This window comes from Zootoca vivipara, chromosome 9, assembly GCF_963506605.1.
Source record: "Zootoca vivipara chromosome 9, rZooViv1.1, whole genome shotgun sequence".
NCBI lineage: Eukaryota > Metazoa > Chordata > Lepidosauria > Squamata > Lacertidae > Zootoca > Zootoca vivipara.
In genome coordinates, this window is record NC_083284.1 from 20,417,108 (window position 1) to 20,435,486 (window position 18,379).

Consider the following 18,379-nt stretch of genomic DNA (forward strand, 5'->3'; position numbering starts at 1 on the left):
TTTTTAAACTGTCTCCCCATGACATTTTGTTAATTAACTTCCCTCAAAACATATTTTCTGTCCTGTAAGGGAAAGCATGTTAGTACAGTATCTGCAAGGTCACTCACTCCAGTGCCTGGCAAATAGCAGGTTCAGGAGGGCAATTTCAAGTAGAACAGCATCATGCAAAAGGGGGAGGGGTTAAGAGAGTTTAACCCCTTCTCTGCACCACATTCTCAATCCAATTGATCCCCCTTCTCCATAACCTGACTTTTTATTATTGATTTTTTAAAAGCATCACTGATCCTAGCTACTTATTTCCTGCATCATGATTAATTGTACCCTCAGAGGGGGGGCTACCCACTTTAAGCATGGTTTCATTTTGCAGTCAAATCCAAAGCTTGTTATATCCAGTCCTATGATTGTTGACAAGCATGGCTTTTACAAAACCTTGCAGACCTCCAGTCCAATCACTCGTTGGCAACAGTAAAACTTTGTCATTTCATTGTGTCAAATAGCATTAGACATTATTACACACCACATATGCTTTAATACAAGAGTGATTCCATTTATTACAGGGGAGGGGGTAGTATTAACTGCAATAATACAGTATCAGTTTTTATACAAAAGGCTACTTGGGTTCATGCTGGATAGCCTGCAAGAACCAAAAGGCAAAACCAGCACACCTGGAGAAAGGTCTCCCATCATTACATTTACCGTAAGCGCGGCAAATGTCAACCTTAGTATAACTGAAGTTCTACATAACAGAAGAACTGTTTTAGAGACAGCTTTCAAATCAAAATGTTCAGATTTCTGCCAGCTAAACACACTCACGGGATTCCCCAGAACTCCTACTTGGTGCAAGAATGGCTATACCATCTAGTTACCATGGCCTGTATTTTGGTACAGTACTGAGAAAGTTAACATAACTTAAGTGTGGCAACTGGAACCAAACTTTTACTCTCTAAGCCAACACTTTCAGAGCCAGAAAGCCATTTTTCTATAGTTCTTCAAAGTAAATACAGTTTGCTCGTTTTCTGACACCCAGTTTATTAGTTCCAGATTTTCTGTTTCCTGTTGTTGCAGTGGCAGGCCAGGTTTCAGCTATTACGTTCCATTGGGTTACTCCATTTCTGAGCATGCTGACCAAACAGCAATGTAATTCACTGAACAGTTAAACAAACATATCCATTTAAGATATAGTCACCGCAATGCAGTTCTGTTTGATGATAACACTATCTATTAAAATCTAGCACAACTCGAATTAAATGCTACCTTAAGGCTCAACCTCTCCCACTACAGAGGCCGCAATAGAGACTGCCTTATCAGTAGTAGCACAAAACAAGTCAATATAATGAAATAAAAGGACAAATCTACTTGTCTAAAAGACAATTCACTGTACACATTTTATTTACAGTTTTGTACACTGTCTTAATATGAATGGGACTGCGTTTCTATTCGAGCTGTTCTTAAACCAAAGCAATATATAACCTAAGGAATACAAAGTGTTAAAATACAGCATAAGATACAAAAAAACAGGAATACTATTTCTAGTAAGGAATGTAATTATGGTGTTACATTTTTAAAAATCCACAATTATGTTCAGGAAATCACACAAACATATCACTGATTTGACTTGAAATGCATGAAACTCGTAGCAAAGCTTTGATGTTACAAAATAATTACCAAAGAATGCACAAAATTAATGTTTATTAAACCTTTTGTCATATTCCCAGATAGATCCTTCACCAATGTTACATGAGCAAGAACTGAAATTAGAATATCACTAATGTTATCAGAGAGGGAAACAATAAATTAAATCTAGCAGCCATCAGCATCCATTACAGCAAAGACAATGCTGTATAAAGAAATATTTGCTAGAAAAATGTATGCATCATACTATTCTTTCAAACCAGCAAAACATGTTGCATACAATGCAAAGGTGAAAAAGTAGTAGTTTCTTCCCCTGTAGAAATGGCACTGTTTTTGGGATATATTTAATATAATATTTACTTTCCTAAGAAGCATCACAGAGTGGGCTAGGGAGACCTTTATGGTTTCAGTGGGCAAATGTACTGAAATTCTTTGATTGGATAAAGGTTACTTCAGCCAAAAATGGGGGAGAAAAACAAACACAGAAGTACAAGACAAAAGCAAATGAGACTTTCACAAATTTAGCAACATTTAGATGGAAATCAGATTTAAATGCAGTCCACTCTGCTTTTATATAGAGGCTTTGGTTCAGCTCCCAAATCTCGATTGCTTGACGCAGTCTCCTATGAAATACTCTGAAGGTGTCTTCTTAAACAACAAACCTATTTTTAGTGGTGGAGCCGCTCTTAGTAGCTGTGTCAGCATGGGACTGATAACCAATCACTATCTTTGGAGGAAGTCCTAACCTTTCTTTGTACACTCTCCTGAGAAATAAAAACATAAAATATCTGTTTAAATAGTATTCAATGGAAGAGAACAACAAGATGCTAGTTTCACATATGAAAGCTCTCAATCCAAAAGTTTCAGAAAGCTTTATTCTTTAAAATATTAAATTGGCTGTTATAAAAATCTCAAACATCTCAGCAGTCAATTCATACTCTTTTTACATATTCTCCATTTCAACTTTATCTGCCCAATAACTCCTGCTATCATCTGACAAATCTAACTGCTCTTCATTATATCCATAATGAATCACCAGGACTCACTATCTTGTAACTTTTTTTAGTAAGCTATGACTTATCTCTACTTTCAAAGAAAGGCTATTTGAATGTTCCTTAAAACCATCTGTCTCCCACTGGCAGCTCACAGCCCCCCTTAAGGTTGGTAGCAGCTGCGACTTCAGTATCATTTTATTTATCTCATTTAGGCTATTTAAGGGAAAAGGCAGAAATAGATCCAAGAGGGACAGAAAACTCTTTTGCCACTAACAGCTACATTAAGGAAGGAATTTTGGCAAGTGCAGCTTATCAGACAAAGGTGAAAGTGCACACCTGCCAAATTTCATATTCTGCGCAACAATTACAGGTGAGAAAGCCCTGATTACATCCTTTGAATAATGGGAAGCTGGTCTAATTTTGTAGGGTGGAGTTTGGTCTGAGATCGCTGTCAAGATCAATGATCTTCAACCTTTTCAGACCCAGGACTCAGTTTTAACTCAAACAAGCATTTGGGAACCCATTATTTAACCTTTTACCATATTTGCATGGTGATTGTGCTGCTGCAGCACCCAACCTGGAATCATGCCTGTAACCTAGGGGGGTCCAGACCCTCCAGCTGGCTTAGATTAAGTTAATTCATTCACTAGAGCACACACAGCTATACGTCAGGAATATTGTAGTGCAGTTCTCAAAATAGAATCCTATTCCAACACTAATTGCAATGCTTCACAAGCCTACTCAGAAGTCCCTTTATATTCCCACATAAGGGTGCTTAGGTTTGCAGCCAAAATAATGTTTTATTCCTGACGTGACCACAGCTATCTATCTCATAACATTTGCACAAGGTGTTATTGGCTCGGACACAAAACTTCTATTTTCAGAGAAACGTGGCCAGTCTTAACTTCACTGAACACCTTTGGTTTATTCAACACATTCAATGACTTACAATTACAAGCAAGTGTATGTCCAATAGTGGAAAATCTACTGTATGCACGACAAATGCAGATGTTTGTAATCACACAGATTTCCTTTCAATAAATACTAATTCCAAAGTCTATGTATTTCCAAATCCATGTTCATGTGGCTTCAATGGATTTAATATACTTTCATAGAATTTAAGTATACTCTGAATTAAACTTCCCCATTCTGTAATATGTAGAATAGAGTCATAGGGTATATTTCATGCTTAAGCAACACTATAATCTCCAATCTTTTGCAACTGAAATTAGTACCCACTGTGAAACTGTCCAGAAACAAACCATTACATCATACTTGTGAAAGAGTAACAGTTTCAGCTGAACTTTCCCAAGAGTTGTTCCAATTTTCTTCATTGTCCTTGGTATCTGCAGATCTATGCATGTTTACCTGAGACTAAGTTCCACTGAACAGAGTAAGATTTCTGAGTAAAGATTATGAGAATGTATAAGATTAGGCTGCACATAGTGGAACAGTGTAGACATCATGATAAGCCATGGTTTACTGTGATGGGAATGAGCTGCAGTAAGTTTGGGGCTTATACATTCCTATTCATTCTCCAGTATGGCCATGGAGGAGATGGGACGCTCTTGCTTCTATTTGCAATTAACTGCAGTTTAGCATTACATCCATACTCTTAACAGTGGTTAATCACAGTTTTTTGAAACAAACCAGCTTCATATTACATGGTTTGAAATTTGCAAAACATGGTTAATATTAGCCAGTTAGTTGGATTTGGACAAAACAAGCTACCTTTCATTAAAAAAAAACCCAAAAACTGAAGTAAAAGCTTTTGATATTCTCCTTGGAGTAATGCTGGATGAATCAGAAAGTGTCTGTGCTCAAGCCTTGCAACATATTGTTCCTATCACAATAAGCCATGGTTTATAGCAGAGGTAGGAAATCACTTTTGTCCACTGGGTTGGGTCAAGAAGTGGTCACCCCTCTGTGGGCCGCTTTTGACTGTCAGGCAAATCCACCCACTTGTAAATAACCTTTTGTCGTGGTGTCAAGAGGATCTGAGCCTGCCAGCCATCAGCAGGACTTGTATTCAGTGCTCAAGCCCTGCTGCAAAGGGACAATTGGGACTATACTCAAAGTCTCTTAATTGTTCCTTTGTCACCATAGCTTTACCAATCCCACACCTTTGTCATAGGGTGTCAGGTGATCAATGTGTTGTCCATGGCATGGACTTGTAAGGCTCCTAATTTGACCCACAGTTCAGTAATTCCTTCTGCCTGGTTTATAGTGATGTCTGAACCAGCTCCACGTGTAGGGTATTCTTAGGAAGACAGTATACTGCAGATTATTCAGCATAACTTACCCTATATGTGTAACAGCGTCCCTGTTTTCACATTCAGTAGTCCATATTGCTATTTTATCACCCTTGGCTCTAACATTAACAACTGCTCCACACACATCATCGCTGTAGTCATCAAAGGACTCTCCAATAAGGCACAACAGCTATAAAAGAGTAATAGACCATTAAACAATCTAAATGGAAAAAGACAACCAAATGAACGGAAGAAAATGAACACTACATAAGACAAGAGACTCTCTACCACTCCCAAGATAACCAATAATATAAAAGCATTTTCAACTGTCTTTGACAGGAAACCAGAGAATACCACACATCGGCTTTCTGAAGAACAATGCAGGGAATCCCTGATTTGTGCATTCACAGGCTCTTACCTGATGAGATTACCACTAGGATCAACCTGTTGCCAAGTGTTTGTAATACAGTGGGCTGCAACTTACACTTAATTTACTTATACTATCACAACCGTACACGGATGAGGGAAAGTAAATAAATATATGGAGAGTGGGGAAAACCTGTTGTTCCCTGCTCTCCATTTATTTCCCATACTGGGCAGGTCATGGGTGCATTCTAGGGCCCTCCTGCAACTTTCCCAGCGCCCAATAAGCAGCCCTTCGCCTTGTGGGGGGCAGAGGGCAAGCAGTTCCAAAGGTTCCCAACTATGTACAATTTTGCCTTTGGGCACGGACCCCAAGAACTGAACCGTCGTATAAGTGCTGGGCCTACTGTACTATTTCTTGCCCAGATGCAAGTTCAGTCTGTTTCCTCAACCGTAGATTTAGAATTGTGATAGCTCTTTGTAGGTGTTGTTAATAGCTTGGTGGTATCAGGGTGTTGATGGCATTCAGTTCCAAACTCCCAGCATCTTCAGGTATATGCTAGAAACCACTGGCAATAAACTGAGCTCCACATAACGCCACACTGTCAACCTGAAAGGGTAGAGCTACAATTAAGGGCCCTTGGATGGAGAAAGAAATCAAATTACTCAGGAGCCAGATCAAATATCCCTACCAGCCATCTAAACTGGTCCACTGCATCAAAAATACCAAGAAATCCAAATGTCAATGGGCATGGAGCTAAAGATGTGGTGTTCTTCAAAACCCTGAACACAATGTTACTTTGCCCAAGGCAAATGAGGTCGAAATAAGCTATGTAACTGCAACAAGAGGCACCTTCTGACACCCTGGGCCTGGACTCTGTTACAAGCAAGTCAGAGACGTGTGTGATTTACCAGAAAACTGCCAAACAAATTTGTGTCAAGTCCTATTTACACATTACTCATATGTAAGAAATGCACATGTTGAAGCAGGAGGCCATGTTGGCCCTACCACTGATTTTGTGTCCCATGGCTAGCAACCTCTGAAAAGGAGTCCTGTGCTACTGGTGCTACGTGCAAGCAGCCACTCATGCTGAGGGGTTCCTTTTCAGTATCAGGAGCCAGGGAATGCAAATTCAGGGCTGGGATCCACATACAAAAATGGGATCCACATACAAAAATTTGCAGTAAACTGCAAATTCCTTCCGCTCTGTTAAGCCCTCGTGTGACAACACAAATCCTTAATACCAAAGCATCCCAACAGGATACAATTTTACTGAGATGATGAACAACTTCCTTTGTTGTCTAAAAGGCCTAAAAACAGGTACTATGGCATACTCAGTAGAATTCAGTACAGTGGTCCCTCGACTTACGAATTTAATCCATTCCAAATGCACATTCGTAGGCCGAAAAGTCTGTAAGTCGAAAAAAGTGGTTTCCCATAGGAATACATTGGAAATGGAAAAATTCATAAGTTGAGTAAACCGCATCTAAAATTCGTAAGTCGAAAAAAACCCATCTAAACTGCAACGGTTTTCCTTTTGGATGTCGAAAAAACCGTAAGCGTGCGGCCATTTTTTTTCATTCGTAACTCGATATTTCGTAAGTCGAGTACTTCGTAAGTTGAGGGACTACTGTATGTTAATCCCATTTGTCCTGCAGTTATTCTACCTGTTGCATAGTTTTCAGTGCCATTTTGGGGCGTTTGTTTGATTGCAAGGGGGGAAATCATATCTATTCCCCTTCACAAAATCAGAATTAGCTCTACTACCTCCCCACCCCCCAGGGAATCCCATAAGCTTCACAAATACTTGGGGTGGACCATGTTAATGAGTCTGGATTCTATGCCTAGGGAACCCATTACACATTGATCAGCTAGTGGTCTAACCATGACAGACACAGTGTCTGCACAAGTTGTTACACCACCACTCACAGGTGGTGTAACTGATGGGTTCTTCAACATGCCTCCTCCCTTCAGGAATTTTGGAACAGTTTATCTCTCAAATTTAAGCAGGACAAAATAGAACAAAAAACTTACTGTCTCTAGCCAGAAGCGATCAAGGTCACTTCGTCGCTGTTGTTTGTTTAGTGTAATTAGCCACCGTCCTCCTTTTTTATTCTTCTCATCTTCCCACATGGGCTCAATACCATCCTAAAAAGTGCAATTTGAGCAGAAAACAATGAATCCATATGATGCACAACCCAATATCACTCCATTTTAATGCAGCATTTGAGCCCAGCTATTCTCAGGGCATTAAGATTTTAACTCATTTGTAAAACAAAACAATTCATTCTTAATACCACCTGCAATGCAATGAATGGGTTGTACCCAACTAAATTATCCTGTTGGTGCAAGAAATTCCAACTGCCTAACAGGACCCCTCTGTTCTGAGGCTTTCCCCAATTAACTGCAGTAGACTGGGGTGGGGAGAGAAAGGCCTCTTGCTTTTGCGCTAGTGGAAAGACTTTGTTGGATACAACTTATGTATGGAGAGACTTTCCTACTGCCAGAGAAGTTTCAGGACTAACTAGAAAAAGGATTTCATTTATAGACAGTAGCATGGAAAGAGGCAGTGTGTGGCAAGGCAGCCCAGAGACATTTAAGACTAGCAATTCACACCTCACTCAAACAGCAAAGTTCACTAGTGTGTGCCTGAACACATTACAGAAATCAAGTGTCAAGCTATGAATGTGCAACAAGGAAATATCAGGCTCTGTAGAGGTGGGGTAGTGTGGTTTACATAAAATCTTAAGATATTTTAAGACAGGGGACCCAAAACTAGAATACTTAAGTTTACTCTGCATACCTTAAACAGTGAGTAGTCACAACCAGGCATTAAGTTACTAGAGAGCTGGATATGGTTATATAACCTATTTGGGAAAAGCAAAACACAATTAAGAAAGTGAACTATCAAAAGCAGTGCAGATTTCACAAAGATACATCAGGCTAGCATCTTAAATTTTAAGGTGTTTTAATTAGGAATATAAACTTATTCTCAACAATTAATTTCACAGCATTTGGGGGGGGGGAATAATTAAAAATGAAATCCAGTCACATGTGTATAGGACAAGGAGCATTGACAATGTAAGACAATTTCTTCTACATTTTATTACCTGAAATTTTTAGACAAGGGTTGCTAACCTGTGGTTCCCATTGGCCTCAACTCCCCATCAGCCCCATAGTCAATTGTCAGGGATGAAAGGAGTTGTAGTCCAGCAACATCTGGTGTGTCACAGGTTAGTCATCCTGACTTAATAAGCATAGCTCATAGGAGTCCCCAATACTTGATAGGTACTGAAGCTGACTGTTTATAGTTCTCCTATGTTGGTGTTTAGTTTCATAATCAGCTAATTTTTCTACTAAAAAACTCTGAAGGATTTTTAGTCTGTGCCTGCAGAGATTTTCCTAAATTGTGCTTCATCTGTCAATTTTTTAAAAATCAAGGTATTTGCCAGATCCCTTTCATTCAACTTACTAGGTTCCCTTTTTTTCCTTATGTCATCCTGCGTAATGAACAGAAAGGGGAAAAATTCAAATTTCATGTTCAATTGAGTTTTGAAAAGTGCAGTAGAAACCTTCCCACAGAGGCTCTGAGCTAGTGTACAGGCTGCTTTAAAAAGCTACACATTAGTATACTATAAAGAAATACTTCAAGAATGAATGAGACTGGCATCTAAGAAGCTTGACTTACGCCCAAAAATCTTCAACAGTATCAAACTTTGAGATCAGACGAAGATTTGCTTGCCAGGTTTTACTTTTGTCATTTTTAAAGAACCAGAGCGCCCACCTGAAAAAATATTGATTTTTTGTTAGGCTACAATGTTTTATTATCCTATTATTATCCTATTATTGTCCTATTACGACTAAGAATAGTAAGGACTGACTGAAAATCATACAGCATAGAAGATATTTAAGAAAGAAAATTATAGATAGCAAGAATGCCCACAGGTTTAATTTTCAGATCCCACTGAACTGGGCAAGGTACTGAGGCTCTAGATTGCGAAGCTGACAGAGAAAGAATTTGATGGAAGGCCAATATTTATATTTAGATATAATGAATGCTTAAGGTACCTAAAACAGAACAAAAAAAGATTACAAATACTGTTATTTCCAAAATTCAATCTCCTTCTGAAAACAGATTCTGGAGTAAAGCATATAATCTGAAGCATGCTCTCTGAACAATTTATATGCCTCAACCTAGTTAGTGGCATTCTATGGGGAGCAGTAAGCTTCTGTGTCTGTACAACTAGACGTTGGTTGTGCAAGTTACCCTCTCTGATCCAAAAGTCAGGGCTGCATGTACAGAGCCTAAAAAAGTAAACTCCTGGTGATCACATGCATCAAGACTGGATTCAGTCCACCATTGCTGCTGCTTCCCACTAACTGATTGATCAATACCATTTTAGCTTTAAAAAAGTGCTTTGTGCAGAGTGCAGATGCTATATATGTACTTCTTGGGATGGGGATACTGCTCTAGGCAAAACTTCAGAAATCACATCAAATCAACAGACGTAGAGTTGCCGAGTATTGTTCTACGAAGTTATACATTTTACTAAGTCAACCACTCAAAGACTGCAATATCAACATTCTTATTTCACTAGAACTATTTGGGGTGTGCTATTTTAAACTATTCTTGAAAATGCACCACAGCTTCAATACATTCAGAAACATCTGAGCTATCCAAATTAGAACAACCAGGAACAATGTTTTTACAGGGTCACACTGACCTGAGACAAGGAGATTTGAATAGAGAAATTTGAGGGAAGCAACCTATTTTGGTAATGAGAACCTAACACTACATCTGCACCATCCTATATTTTACCAGCTGTAACTCATCTTAAAAGTGTCAGGAAATTTCAGCAATGTAGGTCTTTCAGCAAGAGGAAGGGGAAAAAATCGTAAAGCAGGATTAACAATGGACTAAAAAAAGGTAGTCTCTTGCTCCTAGCAGTTTATCTCCTGAAACAAGAAAATCTGTAAACTGAAGCCACTAAAATTCTAAAAGCACAGATTTCATTACGCATTCATACATGTTTTAAGCTATGAACACATCATATTTTTATATCTATGTTACAACTCTCTCAGTGCCACATTGTATGATTAGTTGTAAACCCGCATATTGTAATACTCAAGAGACAATATAGTATTTGCTAAGGGGTAAACAATGGGATTGGATTGTGGCCTATATGCTCTGTATCTGGACTTCCCAGAAGCACCTGACTAGCCCTGCTGGCAACCAACTCTTGGTCTAATCCAACCAGGCTCTTATGAAAATGAAGTTCTCACCTAAGGCACTGAGTAGGTTAAATAGACATCAATAGTTAAGACCGTTCCCTTAATCATTCACAGTTAAATGAAGTGAAATATAACTTTCAAAAGTTTTATCATCAGTATTTGTAATAAATATTTTGTTGATGATAATTAAGCAGTATAAAAGATTCAGGTAGGTAGCCATGTTGGTCTGACGCAGCCAAAATAAAAATAAAATAAAAAATTGTCCATCTAGTAGCACCTTATAGACCAACTAAGTCTGTTCTGGTATCTGAAGAAGTGTGCATGCACATGAAAGCTAATACCAGAACTAACTTAGTGGGTCTATAAGCAGTATAAAAGTCTTCTTAAACAAAACAAAGGCAGTCCTCAGTATTCAGGCCATATTTTCAAAGTTGAAAAGATTACTTCAGAAAAGTTTAAAGCAGATTTTAACTTGGTTCAAATGAAACATGTGCGAGAACAGCCTAGATCCTTTGAAAGCTTTCTAGGAAGGCAGAAGTGTTATCTGCAATGCTGAGGTATTGCAATTCAAGTTATGAGAAAGGAGATTCCGACTAAACATCAGGAATAATTTTCTGACGGTAACAGCTGCTTTGACAGTGGAACAGACTCCCTTGGGAGGTGGTGGACTCTCCTTACATGGAGGTTCTTAAGCTGGATGGCCACCTGTCATGGATGCTTTACTTGAGATTCCTGAATCACAGGGGGTTGGACTAGACGACTCTTGAGGTCCCTTCCAACTCTACAATTCTAGGATTTCATGAAATGTTGTTGGCATCCATCTGTCTTGAGAGACAGTGGAGTGCACCTCTGGGGGTGAAGTCAAACCCCTGGAGAATCACAGCACCTCCTGTGGCTGCAGAGACTAGAAACTCATAAGTGGTCTTCCAGTGTTCTTTTTGCTGCTTTAACAGCACTGAAGTGTCCTCTCTAGGGCTGCCCCTCTCAGGTTCTGTTTAAAACAAGAGCTATTTATTATGCAGCAATACTGCTGTTCAAAGCTCTACATCAGGGGTCCGGAACCTCCTGCCCACACAACTCCTAATTTGAACCACAGGGCCATTCTTCCCCAGCCATGCTCACCATACGCCATATGACATCATGTGTGGTACAAGTAATGTTGCATCTTCCAAGGGGCAATCAGGAGTGTTTTTGTGGGTCAGCCGCCAGTCGACTCCCAACTGCACCAAATGTAAGCCATGCTCCCGATTACTCCTTTGCATTTGGCACACTTAAATTATCACCACATTCAAGCCATGCTGCTGAGGTTAGGTCCATTGTGTGCAATACAAGCCAGACCCCAGCTGCTTTACAATCTTGTTTGCATGGTTGTAAAGGTAGAAGGCTCCCCTTTTACAATTTCTTGAAATACATCCACTTTATACTCGTTTAGTTCGGCATAAAGGTTAGATTTTTATTTTCATCCTTTAGTCAAAAAATGCAGTAAAACAAGTTTTCACAGGAATGTGCAAACAATGTTTTAAATGTAATTCACACCTGAAAGTTATAATATTCTATTATATTGTTCAGAGGAAACATGTCTCACCTGTTTTGTAATGGATGCTTAACGTATGGTTCAGGACTGACTACCTCCTGACTTGCTGGTGTCTCGGTTTTCTCTTCTTCTGAAGCCTGAGGGTTAGAAGTGGTTTCCTATATAAACAAAGCACAAAGTTGACTTGTTGTTTGTTTACTATTCTGATAATACCATGCTGCATAGGGTTTCCTTTTTGCAGGATAAGCACATCCAAATATACTTCAAACTCCTAATAATAATGGATTTGATTATGATTTTGCAAACATGGACACTATACCAATAGAGTTATAGAATGGCTTCTTCATGTGGAGGGCAAAGGCATTCTTCTCACACAGTTGTAGGTACATAAAAGGAGATTATCAAAATCAGGGCCAGCCCAAGACATTTTGAACCTGAGAACCACAAAATGGTGCCCCTTTCCATGCCAGGGAAGGAAGAGTGAGTGAAGAGCTACATCAGGAACCAGGGACAATAAGTATCTATATAGGGATCTGCCTGCCCCTGTGGATCCTGCCAGCTGATGCAGGTTACCTTGCCCCATGGGTGGGTTGGCCCTGATCAAAACTACCACTTGACCCAGGATCTCTATGGATTTCTAAATGTGTGGAAATTTAGGGAAATGTCACTCCTCAATGCAACATCATTTTACTTTATTTAACAAAATCTCTACACCAACCAATTATAATACAGTGGTACTTCGGGTTGAGTACCCAATCCATTCCAGGGTGCCGTTCGCACCCTGAAAAGTACTCAAGGCAAGCGCTGATAGCGTGTGTGTGCGAAGCGCCGATAGAACACTTCTGCCCATGCGTGCGTGGTGGAACCCGGAAGTAAACATTTCCGGGCCTGCAGAGTACGCATCCCTAAAGTACGCAACCCGCAGTGTACTCAACCTGAGGTATGACTGTAGAACCCCCAAGTGGTTTATAAAAAAATGAAACATTAAAATTGTAAAAGACAATTACATTTTTTTTAAAAAAAGCAAACTACAGTATAATATTTCTCAGTGAACATCACATAGGTCTCATTGCAATTAAGCTTCATCCTAACTCTCAAGGAATTAGTCTAGATCCAAAGGGCGACAAGATCCTGAACACTGATACCCGTGTACCTATTCAATAACAGATATCCCCATCTGGTCATAATGTAGTACCTACTCAATTTGTATCTTGTACAGGGGGTTACATTCTACAGATGGCATGTATACACAAAATAAGTGTTTAGTCGAAACACCCCCATGAAACTGCCCATGTACAAGCAGTCTTACATTCCAGAGCTGGCACCAAACAGGTCTTTACCCCCTCCCCCCACAGCAAGGCAGAGACCTTTTAAGCTTTCCGCCTTGCTTACGGGCTCTAGGAGGCTTTCTCACAAACTTTGGCAAGATGTCGCAAGAGCCTCCCCAGAGTCCAGTAAGCAAGGAGTAGAGCATAAAAGCTCTTTCCGCATTAGGAAAACCCTGCACAAAAAGAGGTTTTAAACTCTGCCTTCTATGTGTTTAATTTGTGCAATTTAAACTAGACAGACATCAACCACGTAAAGTTGTACAGCAAGGTGAACATGCCTAAGTTGAGAGTCAATTGTAAATTCACAATTTCAGTGGTGTCACTGCTGATCTGCTAGATTTTTAAAACCTTTGTAATGTTTATTTCGTTGTTTTTATTTATTCTTTTTATATCCCACCTTTCTTCCAAGTAGCTCAAGATGGAGTACAGAGTTCTCAATCTCCTCATTTTATCCTCCCAAGAACCCAATGAGGTAGCTTAAGTTGAGAGAATGTGACTGGCCCAAGGTCACCCTGTGAGATTCATGACTGATTGGAAATTCAAACTCTGGTCTCCAAGATTCTAGTCCAACACATCACACTGGCTCTCTTAACCACTAAACTGCACCAGCATATAAAATATGACAGGGTTAAGTAATTATTGGGTTCTGTTATGCCATTTTCTATCCTAATTTGCAAGACTTGACAATATGATGCTGAAAGCTGTTTACTAAACTTAAGACTATATACAGCTACAAGTCTGGACCTTAGTAATTTAGAGACCACACAGAGACAGGAGACACAATGGGTTGGATCAATATTGAGTTATTTGATCTTTGTTCCCACTGAAATCAATGTGCAAACTTAGTCATAAATAATTTAAGTCCCATTGATTTCAGACTATCTTAAGTAAGAATCCAATCCAGTGAGTCAAGAACTTTGGGCAGTCCCAAGAAATTTGGTCTTACTACTAGAAGCTACTTCTACAAACTGAAGATGGTTTAAAAAATAAAGCCAACTGTGACAATTTTTTTAAATTATTTGTGTTAAATAATGCTGCATTGCCAGATAATCTAAGTATCTGTCTCCTGACTAACACATGGTCTTCAAAACTATGTCAATTAAAATTAGTAAACAGAAAATAGCAATTTGACAGTGCCAGCACAGGTACTGATGAAACACTTATTTATCACCTGCATTCTTAGCTGTAATTACATGCTCTAATCTGCCCATCACACTCTTCCTTAAGAATGCCTTTGAACAATCCACATCATATAGTTATAATCTCTTCAGCTAGGAATCCAAGTTACTCATATCCAACTGCGGCAACCAGCAACAAAATTAGTGCTGATGCATAAAACATTACAGATACAAAACTAAAGACTGAATACTTACCCTTCCAATACTACATGGTCCAGAAAGGTTTTCAATCATGGTGATGAATACTTTGCAAAATCTAGTACTTTAAAACAAGCCCCCTTCAAATACCCCACATACAGTAGTGCTCTGGACGATGATGAAAGTGACAAAGATGAGGAACTTGTTAAAACTGGGAAATATCAGAAAATGAGCTTTCAAAAATGTTTGGGTACTTAAGAGTATGAGTTTGGATACTTAAGATTATTATAATTATGGATCACTCCATAGTTATTCTGTTTCTTTGATGCTTAGGAAGAAGCTTGTACTAATGTGTATGGACTAAGAAAAATAAGGCATTTTAAAACTATGCCTATTCTTGAAAATTATGATAGCAATAGAAAACATTTTCCTAAAGTCAACTGCAGAGGGGCATACTGAATTCATGCTACAGCCAGGCAAGACTCAGTCCTTCAGTACTATACAGTAAAAGCTTGCTATTCTAAGACACAAGTTTAACTTGCTGCTGCTGCCTATATACAGTGTCAGAACCAATTTACAGGGCTACTTGGCTCATAGCCTGAGTTTTCCCCAGCACAAATGTTGCTAAATGAGCTGTCATAGTCCTCCACCCCACCCCCCTCAAATCCTGCTTTTGAACGTTACCACTCCACCCACATTGGGATAGGTGACAAGCAAAGTATTTTCTTGTTTTGAAATTAATGATTTAAGCGATTTTTTGGTCACGACAAATGTGTAAAGCTAGGGTGTGGGATAAAGAGAAAGAAAAAGAAAGCAGACACCAAGTTGTGGGGTGATTTGTATGGAAGAAGCTCAACTTTGGGTCAGTCTTCTGTTCGCAAGCAACAGATTCCCAAGGGCTTCAGGCAAAGTCCGGGGAATCCGAAAGCTGGTTCTTCCTAGCTGATCTTAAGGAGCGCCCCATGGCCACGTTTCCCTTGCGAAATACGGGTGGGAAAGCAGGAAGGCGAGAGCGGCCGGCGTGCGCATACTAGGCCCGGGGCCCCCCGAAAGAAGGTGGCGTCTTCTGCCTCAAGGACGGGGGGGGGGAGAGAGAGCGAGCAAGAAACGCTCTCGGAGTGTGAAGCCGGCGACTACCGGGACAGGCCGGCCTCAGCTCTAGCCTAATAGAGGAATAGGCCGCAGAGGGAAACGTGGGAATGGGGGAGGTGCCACGGCGCCGTGTGCCGCCTAGCAGGGCAAGAATTGACGAGGGAAGGAGAAATAGAGAGGTTTTTGAGTGGGGCGGCCGAAGAGAGAAAACGACGGGAGCGTCTGAGCCGGCTCGGCTGGCCGCACGCGACGCCCCCGGCCACGCCAAAAACCAAGAAGTTAGGTCCTCGCCCCCACCCCTAGGACACGCTCTCGCCCGCCTCCCTCCCCTCACACAGGCCCTCTCGGGTCTCCTCTCTCCCCCTCCTCACGCGACCCCTCCCCTGCCGCCCCTCAACGCCCCCGCCCAAGCTGTGACGGCACAATCCGGCTCGGAACCCGCCTAGCCCCCCCCCCAGCCACGCGCCCCTCCTCTCCTCCGCCCCCGCCCTCCGGCCCCGATCGACTACTCCCCTCGAGTCACTTCATCGCACGCGCCGGCACCTTCGGCTCGCCGTACACGCGCGCGCGTCACACAGACACACACACATTGCCAGGCCGCCGCCGCCCCTTCCCTTCCTTCCCTCTTTTACCCCTCCGCTAGGATGGTCTCCCTCCGCCACGGTAACCCTCTGGCCCCCGCCAGGCCTTTCACCAGCCCCTCCGGAAGCCGAGAAGGAAGGCGCTGGGGCGGAGAGGGAGGAAGCGGGAACGAGGACACTCACCGGTTCCACCGTCGCCATCTTAGATCGCTCTGATCGTACAAGCGCGGAGGGGAGGGGAGAGGTAAAAAGGGGGAGGCGGATAACAAATCAGGTTCGAAACCGATTGGCCGGCGGGGCGTCACGTGGGGGCGACGGCCGTTTTGGCGGCTCGGCTCGGCGCGTGCGTGCGTGGGGTGGGGGCCGCTGCGGGGAGGGGTCGGTGTCCGAGGCTGGAGGGAAGGTGAAGCGGCGGCTTCTGGGAATTGTAGTCTCCGGTGAAGTTCTTTTCCCCCTTCCTTCCTTCCTTTTCCCCTCCTCCCCGCCTCCCCCTTTCAGGAGAGACAGTCACGTGGGAAAGGCAGACAGGGGCATGTCAGGCTGAGGCGGCGCTGCTCGGAACGGCAAAGTGACCCCTAGAGTCTGAAAGCGGCAACTGCAGAATCTATCTGCGTCTCGCCACTGACGCTTGGCCGGACGGGCCGCTTGTTCCCCTTTCTGTCATGGAGGTGTCAGCATGTGTGATGCAAGCCCCTCCTCATCCCTCAAGTCACCGCCATTCACATCCCCATCCAAAATCTGATTGGTGGGCAACAGACGAGTAATCCACCGGCGCGTCTGCCTTACCATTCCCACACGCAAGAAAAATATTCAGATTTATCCGACAATTTACCGACCTGCGGCGTCTAATCGGACGAGGCAGCCCGTCTACTTTGATCTGTGTGCCAGAAACAGGCAGAATACACTGAAATGCTATAGATAGCTCAGTCGGTAGCATATGAGACTCTTAAAGGTAAAGGGGCCCCTGACCATCAGGTCCAGTCGTGTCCGACTCTGGGGTTGCGACGCTCATCTCGCTCTATAGGCCGAGGGAGCTGGCGTTTGTCCGCAGACAGTTTCAGGGTCATGTGGCCAGCATGACAAAGCTGCTTCTGGCGAACCAGAGCAGCGCACGGAAACGCCGTTTACCTTCCTGCCGAAGCGGTCCCTATTTATCTACTTGCACTTCAACGTGCTTTCGAACTGCTAGGTGGGCAGGAGCTGGGACCGAGCAACGGGAGCTCACCCCGTTGCAGGGATTCGAACTGCCGACCTTCTGATCAGCAAGCCCTAGGCTCTGTGGTTTAACCCACAGCGCCACCTGGGTCCACGAGACTCTTACTCTCAAGCAAAAGATGCATTGCAGGGGGTTGGACTTCATGGTTCTTTCCTACTCTACCATTCTATGATGGTTATTTTAAGGTGGTTCTTTTCTCAGCCTTAAAACACAAGCCTCCCTAGAACTCAGGAACAGGGATGCTCATCTGCAGAAAGAATTTTTTCTTGCCCCCTTGTCGGATGGGAAGATGAAAATTGCAAGGGGCTGGGGGGGGGAGCACAGGGTAGTTGTTGGCAATTCCACACTCTGCAATACGTAAACAAATAAAGAGAAATGCTGGCATCCTTCAGAGATGAGGCACTCTGCTTCGCAATCAAAGGCAACCTGTTGTTAAATCGACTTTTTAAAACCTTGCTAGAAGAGAAAAGCATTCTGCAAACTTGGAAGACTTAATCATCAAACCCTTAAAACAATGCTTTCCATTCAGGGGAAAGGCACTAATAGCCATTTAAAACACAAACCAATGTTAGCTACCTGACTTTAGGACAGATTTGTGTAATTCAGAAGTGGGACTTACACACCTTCTGCACCATGGTGTAACTTGGTAGGTTGGTTCTTCCACCATTTTAATCACATTTTAAAGTCATCTAACAGCCATCCAAAAGCCTGCCAGAGCTGGCCTGAGGGGCTGTTGAAAGTGACATTAAGGACTTCTCTTCTAGGGAAGGCCAGTGGAATAGTCTTTAGCTGGCTAGAGGCCTCCAGATATACCTCCAGAAAACTGGAGACATAGAA

General features: G+C 42.0%; 1 protein-coding gene across 2 annotated transcripts; it reads right to left on the reverse strand.

The window, feature by feature from the left end:
- Nucleotides 1-1,840: 1,840 nt before the first annotated feature.
- Nucleotides 1,841-16,613, reverse strand: EIF4E (eukaryotic translation initiation factor 4E). 2 transcript variants are annotated; one of them, XM_035112535.2, is made up of 7 exons: nt 16,510-16,613; nt 12,061-12,167; nt 8,932-9,027; nt 8,047-8,110; nt 7,278-7,391; nt 4,930-5,069; nt 1,841-2,396 (listed from the first exon to the last, which is right to left on the reverse strand). In XM_035112535.2, exons 1-7 carry the CDS (start codon nt 16,525-16,527, stop codon nt 2,282-2,284), a joined length of 654 nt encoding a protein of 217 aa, XP_034968426.1. In that variant the 5' UTR covers nt 16,528-16,613; the 3' UTR covers nt 1,841-2,281. The 2 variants fall into 2 exon arrangements, with proteins under 2 accessions (XP_034968426.1, XP_034968425.1); XM_035112534.2 differs by lacking the exon at nt 16,510-16,613 and adding an exon at nt 14,711-16,034.
- Nucleotides 16,614-18,379: the final 1,766 nt, after the last annotated feature.